The 10,890-nt window shown below is 38.5% G+C and overlaps 1 protein-coding gene across 1 annotated transcript in view; it reads right to left on the reverse strand.

Annotated features, from left to right (window-relative positions):
* The window catches only part of CFAP53 (cilia and flagella associated protein 53), a 34,788-nt gene extending 24,004 nt beyond the window's left edge, over nucleotides 1–10,784 (reverse strand). The window contains exons 1-3 of the mRNA XM_025931368.2: nucleotides 10,559–10,784; nucleotides 6,523–6,752; nucleotides 5,881–6,054 (exon numbers count right to left, since the gene is read on the reverse strand). Of these exons, the coding sequence (XP_025787153.2) occupies nucleotides 5,881–6,054; nucleotides 6,523–6,752; nucleotides 10,559–10,783 (629 nt within the window). The 5' untranslated portion in view covers nucleotide 10,784. The remainder of the gene's footprint in view (nucleotides 1–5,880; nucleotides 6,055–6,522; nucleotides 6,753–10,558) is intronic.
* Between the last annotated feature and the right edge of the window lie 106 nt (nucleotides 10,785–10,890).

The following is a 10,890-nucleotide window of genomic DNA, read 5'->3' on the forward strand; positions in this document are numbered from 1 at the left end:
GACTTCCCCCAAGTGGCCCATTTCTTTCTTGCCTCACCCCAAATAATGAGGTGCACGGCTGAGGGCTTGAAAGAGGCGAGGAGCACAGCAACCAGGGTCTGGAAATCATCATGGGATGCGGAGCCACCTAACTGCCACATGGACTCCATCAGAAAGCCTGCCCATGAACTGCTGGGGACAGCTTGCCTGCAGACCCTCCAGCTGAGCCACAAACACCCCGGATACTCCACGGCATACCCCCTGTGGCCAGCTTCCTACTTGTGCTCCACTGGATGTTGAGTGTGGGCCTTTGCAGATGGCTAGCTGGCATGTACAGAAAGCTGGCCCAATTCTGTGGGATTGGGAGAAGATGCACAAATTTAGGCATTTTGGGGTGCCATACTAGGAAAAACAAACAGGAGTCTCTCAGCACCCGGCCTAGCTTTGCAGGACTGAGAGAATCCTCTCCCCAAAAGAAAGAACAAAAAGTATGGAGTAGGCACATCTGTAAAAAGGTCTGAGAAAGCCTTAGAATTCTTAGCTGGGCCAGCCTGTGAAGGTATACTTATCCTGAAGCAATCCAGTAAAGACTGGAGGAGGTAACTGTTTTCAAGATGTGAAAAGAGCCACAAGAGACTTCAAGGAACACACACACACACAAAAAAAAAAAACAAGAAAAAATGACACCATCAAAGGAACACAATAATTTTCCAGTAAGCAATCCTAAAGACAAAAAATTCAAAATAATTGTTTTAAAGCTCGGTGAGCTACAAGACAACACAGACAATTCAACAAAATCAGGAAAACAACACATGAACAAAATGAGAGTTTCAACAGAGACAGAAATCATAAAAAAGGACCAAACAGAAATTCTGGAGCTAAAGAACACAATGGATGAAATGAAAAATGCAAGAGAGGGCATCAACACCAGATTTGATCAAGTGGAATAAAAAATCTGAGAACTCGAAGACAGGAAATTTGAAAGTATCCAGAGTGGCTGAACAGAAAGAAAACAAGATCCATATATATGCTGCTTGCAAAACACTCACTTCAGCTTTAAGGACACATAAAGGCTCAAAATGAAGGAATGGAAAAAGATATTCCATGCAAGCAGAAACAAAAAGAGAAGAGATGGCTATACTTCCATTAGACAAAATAAATTTTAACTCAAAAGCTGTAAAAAAAAAAAAAGACAAAGATGGTCCTTACATATCAAAAGGATATAACAATTATAAATATATATACAGGTAACACCTAAATATATTAAACAAATATTAACAGATTCGAAGGGAGAAACTGTAGCAATGCAGCAATAGTAAAGGACTGCAATACTCCACTTTCAACAGTGCATAGATCATCCAGACAGAAAATCAATAAGGAAACATGAGACTTAAGTACACTCTAGATCAAATGGAACTCATAGACATACATAGAACAGTCTATCCAACAGCAGCAGAATACATTCTTCTCAAGAATACATGGAATACTCTCTAGGATATATCATATGCTAGGTCACAAAAAAAAAGACTGAAATCTTATCAAGCATCATTTCTTACTACAATGGTATGAAACTAGAAATTAATAACAGGACGAAAGTTGGAAAACTAACAAATAATGTGGAAACTAAACAACACACTTCTGAACAACCAACCAATGAGTCAAAGAATAAAAAGGAAAATCAAAAAATATCTTGAAACAAATGAAAATGGAAATGCAACATACCAGACCTACAGGATGTAGCAAAAGCAGTTTAAAGAGGGAATTTTAGAGCAATAAACACCTATAGTAAGAAAAAAGTCTCAAGTAAACAATATAACTTTACTTCAAGGAACTAGAAAAACAACAAACTATTCCCAAAGTTACCAGAAGAAAGGAAATAACAAAGATTAGAGCAGAAACAAATAAAATGGACACTAGCAAAATGATAGAAAAAAAAATCAATCAAACTAAGATTTGGTTTCTTGCAAAAATTAACAAAATCGACAAACCTGTAACTTGACTAAGAAAAAAAGAGAGAAGACTCAAATAAGTAAAATCAGAAATGAAAGAGGAGACATTACAACTGATCCTACAAAAACACAAAGGATCATGGAAGACTACTATGAACAATTCCAAACCAACAAATTAGATAGCCTGGGAAAAATGGACAAATTCCTAAACACATAAACCTATCAAGACTGAATCATGAAGGGGTGCCTGGGTGGCTCAGTTGGTTGAGCGTCCAACTTCGGCTTAGGTCATGATCTCACAGTTCATGGGTTCGAGCCCCGCATCAGGCTCTGTGCTGACCGCTATGCTCAGAGCCTGGAGCCTGCTTCGGATTCTGTGTCTCCTTCTCTCTGTGCCCCTCCCCTGCTCATGCCTTCTCTCACTCTGTTTCTCAAAAATAAATAAATGTAAAAAGAAAAAGAAAAAAAGACTGAATCATGAAGAAATACAAAATCTGAAAAGATCAATAAGAGCTCAGGGATTGAATCACTAATCAAAAATCTCCCAGTAAATAAAATCCCAGGACTAGATGGCTTCATTGGTGAATTCTACCAAACTTTTAAAGAAGAATTAATACCAATCCTTCTCAAAAGCTTCCAAAAAATTGAAGAAGAGAGAACACTTCCAAATGCATTTTATGAGACCAGCATTACCCTACCACCAAAACCAGACATGGACACTACAAGAAAAGGAAATTACAGGCCAATATCCCTGATAAACATAGATGCAAAAATTCGCAACAAAATACTAGTAAACCAAATTTAATAGCACATTAAAAGGATCTACTAGGGTACCTGGGTAGCTCAGTTGGTTAAGCATCCAACCCTTGATTTCAGTTCAGGTTGTGACCTCACGGTTCATGGGATTAAGCCCTGCATCAGGCTCTTCTTAGGAGTCTCTCCCTCTCTCTCTACCCCTTCCCCTTCACTCTCTCTTGCTCTCTCTCTGTCTCAAAATAAATAAATTAACTTAAAAAAAAAAGGATCATACACCATGATCAAGTGGGATTTATCCCTAGAATGTAAGGATGGTTCAATATATACAAATCAATAAATGTGATGCACCACATTAACAAAATGAAGGATAAAAATTATAAGATAATCACAATAGCTGCAGAAAAAGCAACTGAAAAATTCAACATACTTTCATGATAAAAACTCTCAACAAACTAGGTACAGAAAGAATGTAGCTCACCACAATAAAGGCCATATATGAGAAGCTCCCTGCTCACTTCATACTCAATGGTAGAAAGTTGAAGGCTCTTCCTCTGAAATCAGGAATGAGATAAGGGGGCCCACTCTTGCCACTTTTATTCAACTTAGTACTGGAGGTTCTAGCTAGAGCAATTAGGCAAGAAAAATAAATAAAAGGCATCCAAAATGGAAAAGAACTAAAACTGTCTGCACATGACATGATCTTATATATAGAAAACACTAAAGACTCAACCAAAAAACTGTTAGAACTAATCAATAAGTTCAGTAATATTGCAGGATATGAAAACATACAGAAATTAGTTGCAATTTCTATACACTAAAAATGAACTATCTGAAAGAGAAGTTAAGAAAACAACCCACTTGAAAAAAGCATCAAAAACAACACAATATTTAGGAAAACATTTTACCAAGGAGGTTAAAGATTAATACACTGAAAACTGTAAGACATTGATAAAAAAAAAAAAAAAAAGAAGAAGAAGACAGAAATAGGTGGAAAGATATCATTTGTCCTTGGATTGTAAGAATCAATATTGTTTTTTTTAATTTTTTTTAATGTTTTATTTAGTTTCGATAGAAAGAGACAGCATGAGCAGGGGAGGGGCAGAGAGAGAGGGAGACACAGAATCCGAAGCAGGCTCCAGGCTCTGAGCTGTCAGCACAGAGCCCGACACGGGTTCGAACTCACAGACTGCGAGATCATGACCAGAGCTGAAGTAGGATGCTCAACTGACTGAGTCACCCAGGCGTCCTGTAAGAATCAATATCGGTAAAACGTCCATGCTATGCAGTGATCTACAGAGTTAATGCAATCCCTGCCAAAATTCCAATGAAATTTTTCACAGAAATAGAAAAAATAATCCAAAATTTCAGATGGAACCACAAAAGAAGCAAATCAATCTTGATAAACGGTCCCTGTGCCATTGGCTATCAAGATAGCCAAAGCAACATTGATAAAAAAGAACAAAGCTGGAAGTATTACACACTATTGAATAGTCTCTTCATAAATAGTCTTCGGAAAACTGGATATCCTTATGAAAAAGAATAAAATTGGACTACTATATATACCATTCATAAAAATGAACTCAAAATGGATTAAAGACTTAAACATAAATCTGTTAACTGTAAAACACATAGGCAAAAATATAGGGAAAAATCACCTTGACATTGGTCTTGGCATGATTTTTTGGATATGACACCTAAAGGAATGGTAACAAAAGCAAAAATAAACAGGTGGGACCACATTAAACTAAAAAGCTTCTGCACAGAAAACAACCAACAAAATGAAAAGGCAATCATGGGATACTTTCAAACTATGTATCTGTTAAAGGATTAATATCCAAAATATATAAGGATGGGGCACCTGGGTGGCTCAGTCAGTTAAGCATCTTACTCTTTTGATTTCGGCTCAGGTCCATGATCTCAAAGTTAGTGATTTAGAGCCCCGCATCAGGCTCCACACTGACAGTGTGGTGCCTGCTTGTGATTCTCTCTCTCTCCCTTGCTCTCTGCCCCTTCCCTGCTTGCACTCAGTCTCTGTCTCCCAAAATAAATAACCTTAAAAAAATAATAAAAATAAAAATAAAATAAAATAAAAATATATAAGGAACTCAAACAGCTCAGTAGCCCCCCAAAAACCCGATTAAAAAATGAGCCAAGAACCTGAATAGACATTTTTCCAGAGAAGACATACAAATGATGACCAAGAAGTACATGAAAAGGTACTTGACATTACTAATTACCAGGGAAATGCAAATCAACACCACAATGAGATATCACCTCACACCTGTTAGGATAGCTATTATCAATCAAAAAGACAAGTGATGACAAATGTTGGCAAGGGTGTAGAGAAAAGGAAACCTCTGTATTGGTGGGAATATAAATTTGTACAGCTATTATGAAAAACAGTATAGAGATTCCTAAAAAAACTAAAAATAGAACTACCATATGATCCAGCAATCCCACTTCTGGGCATATATCCAAAGGAAATAAAATCAGTATCTCGATATCTGCACTCTCATGTTCATTGCAGCATTATTCACAATAGTCAAGATATGGAAACATCCTAAGTGTCTAGTGATATGTGAATGGATAAATAAAATGTGTGACATATATGCCATATATATAGATTATACATACACACACATATCTAAGTATATACACATACATATATAAAATGGAATATTATTCAACATAAAAAAGGAAATCCTACCACTTGAGACAACATAGATGAACCTGGATGACACTATTCAGTGGGTTAGGCCAGAGAAAGAGCAATATTGTATTCTCAATTAAAAAAAAAAAAAAAAATGGTTGAATGCATACAGAGTAGAAAGGTGTGGTGGTTCCCAGGGAGCAGAGGTGGGAAAAATGAGGAAATGTTGATCAAAGGACACAAGCTTCCAGTTATAAGATGAATAAATAAGTTCTGAAGATCTAATGTACAGTATTATGACTATAGACAATAACACTATATTAAATACTTATAATTTACTAACTCAGTAGGTCCTAAGCATTCTCACTACAAAACAACAGTAAACCCTCAGTGCCTGCACCATCCAATGATGTGTATAATTACCAAGACTTAGAGGCACAACTACTGTGTATACCATCTTAAGGCCATACTTTGCCATAAATTAGCATTCGTAAATCAGTTTTTCATACAACTTCAGATTCTGTGTGTGTTTTTCTGTATCATTACCTGAATTGCTGGTCTAGTTTTTCAGTCACAAAATCCTGTCTCTCTTTTTCTTTCTTCTCTTTCAATAATCTGGTTTTATCTCTCATTCTATCTTTTTTCTCCTCAATTGTTTCTTCTTGCAACCGCATTTCAGTAAAATACCCATTTTCTTCTGAGGCTAAAAGTTCACGTAGCCTGAAAGAAAATTACAAAAAAATTAAAACTGTCATGCCACAGGGACCATTTTACCAACTGATTATTTGATTCCCAAAGCACATATTTCGTCATAAATTTTGCAAGGAAAAGATCATTGTAGTTTTCTATAAAATAATACTAGTTACCATTTAACGCAATAAACAGACTGACATTTGCCATATTTTATTTGATCACATACAAATTAGATACATAATGTACATCTTCAGCAAAAGAATATAAACAGATTTTAATTAAAGTAACAATATTAAACAACACATTATTTTGCTTTCTATCAAATGTGGGTTATCACAAATGAAAATACAAACAAGCAGTAGCTATTGATTTAGTAGAGATATGAATATTTCAGCCATGATCCTTACTTTAAAAATTCACTTGATTTTTGGTCAATCTCATGTTAAGGTTTTGGGATTGTTTTATAGTCTGAAGCACCATTTTTTTGAACCTTACTTATTTCGTCTTTCTTCAGTGTTGATGATAAAACCTTGCATGGCATCCTTGATTCTTGCTTTCACAAGACTGTCCACAAATTTGTGATCATTGTGCTGGTCCCAGTCAACTTTCAAGCGATCCCGCTCCTTTGACTTAATGGAAGCCAAGATAGCATGATGTTTCTGATGGCTGCGTTGGATTCTTTGCAGAATTTGCTCAGCCCCTTGAACTTTAGGAGGCTTAGCTCTCTGAAAATAAATAATAATCACTCACAATCGATCAAAAATCAATTGCATATTTTCAATTAATCATGATCTCCACCAATACTAAATAAAATTGGGTATATCAAAGTAATGCAACTGGCTACAACCACAAAGAGCTCAAGTGCCTAAGGTTTAACTTGATTCTTTGAAGCCTATACTTACAATGTCATCAAATCAGTCTCAAATATTTCTTAAGAGCCTTTTGAGTAAAAGTTCATGGAATTATGAAGTTAAAACTTTGAGCAGGACTCTAGAGATTATTTAGTCAAACTCAGAAACATTAAGTGCTGTAATAGTCTTTAAATACTCAGGGTGAACCTAAATAGAATAAGAATTAGAGATCTTTTAGTTCGTAACCTTCATCTTGCCCCCCACTGTCCTGCATTGTTTTCCATGGGTAGACAACATAGTTACCATCAAAATACTTTCAACTAGAAGAGGCTACTCTCTCTAATGAGTTGTGACAATAAAAAGAAACAAAAACAAAACACCCTCCACTAAGAAGAAAGGAAGGTAAGGAAGGAGGGAAGGGGAAAAGAGAAGAGAAAAAAGGGGGAAAAAACTGATGGCAAAGCTTTATTATTGTTTCTATTGTGCCCAATGTAAGGGCAGTGCTCCTGACATTTTGGAATAACTTAAATTTCTATATTCTTTTACACAAACTTCCACTAAAGAGTTGGAAATACATACATCATTTTGAATACATATTGATACATTTTATAAAATCACATGGACTATCTTTCTCATTTCTATATTCCTAGCTTTGAGCACAATGCCTTACCACCACTGGTTCTCAGTGTGAAAGGTGAAGGAAAGAAGAGAGAAAGGAAAGCTTTCTGGGTGGGCTTGATGCAATTTCTGCTCCTCCTGGTGCCATCATGAAATCCACTGTCTTGAGCTTTGTATTTTCAGCCATATTTAGCAAGTCAACCTTAGATGAATAGTGAGACTCTGGGATACTGATTTGCAAGTATCAAAATTCTTACTCATAAGGCAGAAAGTCAATTTGCTAATTTACACTTAGAACATCACTGTTGGGATTACCAGAATACTAGTGTTAGGTCTTGGTAAAGGAGTCTCCTGAGAAAAGAAAATCAACACTTGCAGATAACTTGATGAAAGGTTCAGGGTTCAAGGTACACATACAGGTACCTAAATTCAGTTGAACAAGATAAGACAGGTCTGAGATGGGTTGGAGACAGATGATGTTGGAGGTTACATCATGGTAGATAGCTAATCCATATCAGAACTATTTACAGCCTAGAGCCACTTAATTAGCAAACTACTGTTCTCTAATATATATGACACTTTATGAATACAGATTCAGTGATAATAAAGTAGAGCAGAGTCAAGACTACACCTTGGGCAGGATATACACAGGAACTCAGGCTCCCAGTAGACTTATGGGCTGAGAACCTAGCACCAAAGTCACCAAGAATCAATTATCTTGAGTTGTCAGAGCAGGAGCCTGGCTCTGAAGTACATGTTGACTGAAAAGGAGAATGGACGTGAAGCGTGGTGGGAAACACCCTTAGCAGTAGCCAGGGATTGGTAAACCTTTCAAGGTTTGGGGTATCCTGTATAGGACTCGGTAGTCAGGAAGGGCCCAGTGTCTGGATGAGTAAGATATGACCTGGAGTTCTCTAACAAGGTGATACCAATCCATGCACAGTCTCAGCATTACTCAATATCCATACTGCTTAACAGAAATATAATGTAAAACAAATCTATAGTTCAACATTTTCTAGTAGCTGCATTTTAGAAAGTAAAAAGAAACGGGAAGTTAATTTTAATAATGTATTTTATTTAACCAATAAATTCAAAATATTGTCATTTCAACATGTGACTGCAGGCACATTTCAAGTGCTTAAAAGCCATTGTGGCTAGTGGCTACCATATTGGACACTGCAACTCTAAACCATGCTAAAGGCAGAAGAACATAGGGTTTAATAACTACCTTGTTGTTGGGATGAGCACTAGGTGTTGTATCGAAGCCAATTTGACAATAAATTATATTTAAAAAAACTACTTTGTGTTTCCAAGGTCACTGAAGTCTTTTGTTACTGTAACATGTTCAATTACAGTTTCTAACAATAGAGTTTATAGTTTATATGTCTTAAAAAACAATGTTTTACAGCCTAAATTTGATTCTGGCCTCTACCCATTATAACTCTATGAATTTGAACAAGGTACTTAATCTGAGTCTCAGTTTTCTCACCTGTCAAAATGAGCAAAATAAATGCGCTCCTAAGAAACTATTTTGAGAATTAAGTAATTGGGTCCCTCAGCAGCACTCACCAAATAACTGCTCCTTTACTTCTCCATTACTTCAGATGTTATATCATTTATGGCTTTCTCCTGGAGGAATTGTTTAGCATCAAGTCTCATCTCTGGCGGCTTTAATTCTTCCCCCACCGAAACTCTGCAATCTCTAACATCCACGCTTCTTATCACACTCTGACATCTGAGATGCACAACTCTGATTTCTCCCTTTTCCTCTTTATTCTTCTATAAGCTCAAAGTATTCAATAGGTCTGCTTCTCTGGTTTGGTGGTAATATTTTTTTTTCCTGTTCCTTATTGGTTCCCATCACAAGTGATGGCACACGAACAATAGCCCAGCCCCTGATCTCTGTGTTGGGATACAGAACCCAGAATAGATCAGTTTCTGTCCTTCATGAAATATGTAATTATCCCTTTGAAACTTACAGTCTGTAGAAGCCTCCAATCTATTGATTTCCAGACCCAGGACCTACAGTCCTTGGACCTAGAGAAGAGGGAGCAGGTCTGTAAGTGGACTGAGAAACGCTATGTGCACTGTGGTGCATAGTAAAACTGCATCCTTCATTATTCCTGATATTTCTTCCATTAAGTACCATCACAGATAATATAGCACATGATTATCTATCGTGTTAGCCTTTAATGGTTTTATGAATGAACAAATTGTTTCTGTAATTAGAAAATAAGCAAGAGGAAGGCAGGGATCAGACTTTTAATGAAGAATAAACCTCCTAGGGTCATTGTATTTACCCCTGTATCTCCCACAGTGCTGTGGACACAGCAGGGGTTCAAGAATATACCTCTGTAATTGCTGAATTACACATGAAGGCTTTCTAGCCTGTAGAGACTAGTTTGTAGGAACAAAGGAATCCAGGTGCATAGACCAAGTGTCTGGGGTTCTGAGCAAGACCCATCAAATTCTGCAGCACACAACATTCGCCTAGCCTCCTACCACCACCAGAGCCTTAGAGGCAACCAACCGTCCTATTTCCAGGCCTGCAGGGACACTTCTGTTACAGTGGAGTTGGTACAGGAAGGGCACTATAACCCCTCACAATCCCTCACAGCCCAATCCCCCTTTCTTATACAATTTCCTCAGGGAATGCAGGACCAGCCCAAGAGCATACAGCTGAATCACCACCAGCCCAGACCCGATTTCCTGTCCTGCCCCAGCCCAGCACCCTTTCCGTGACAGACACGCCACATCACAAGGGGACAGACCTCCCTTGGGTGTCTTGGAGACTGAAAACTCTCAGTATCCCAAGTGGTGATTCTACAAATACAGAATCTAAATATAACTGGTGCGAGGGCGGGAGGGGGTGGGTTGAGGGACAGAGTACAGGAGCTAGGTGAATGACCTATCTTTCCTTCTTTCAAAATTCAACCCCCACTACATCAGGCACCTGCTCCCCTTATGAGAGCCGCGGCTGGGGCCAGGATGGGCTTGGCTGGGCTTGGAGTGCAGGGAAATGCAGAAAGCGGTAGGGTCCCGCACACACATCCCGTGCTTACCACGATCACCACCTTGGGAGTGGGGCCCTTAACCTCCCGCTGTATGATGCCAAATCGCTGGCTGTACATTTTCGAGTCCCTCGGGATGGGGGCGGCCTCCGCCGCGGGTTTCCCGACTGTGGAGACCAGCCGGACCAGCTTCCGCAATGCAGAGGTCTGGTTGCCATGGTGCGCCCTGCAGGGTGAGGGGCAGGTGGGAGGGGCCGAAGTCGGTCCCGTCACCATGGTGACCATAGACGCCGGAGCTCGCAACTTCCTCCCGGAGCCGAGGAGCTGAGTCTGCGCGGTCCTCACCCCGCCCTTGGCCAGGCCTCCGGCGACCTCGCTCCCTT

This window comes from Puma concolor, chromosome D3 (assembly GCF_028749965.1).
Source record: "Puma concolor isolate L17-30 chromosome D3, mPumCon1.1.hap2, whole genome shotgun sequence".
Taxonomy (NCBI): domain Eukaryota; kingdom Metazoa; phylum Chordata; class Mammalia; order Carnivora; family Felidae; genus Puma; species Puma concolor.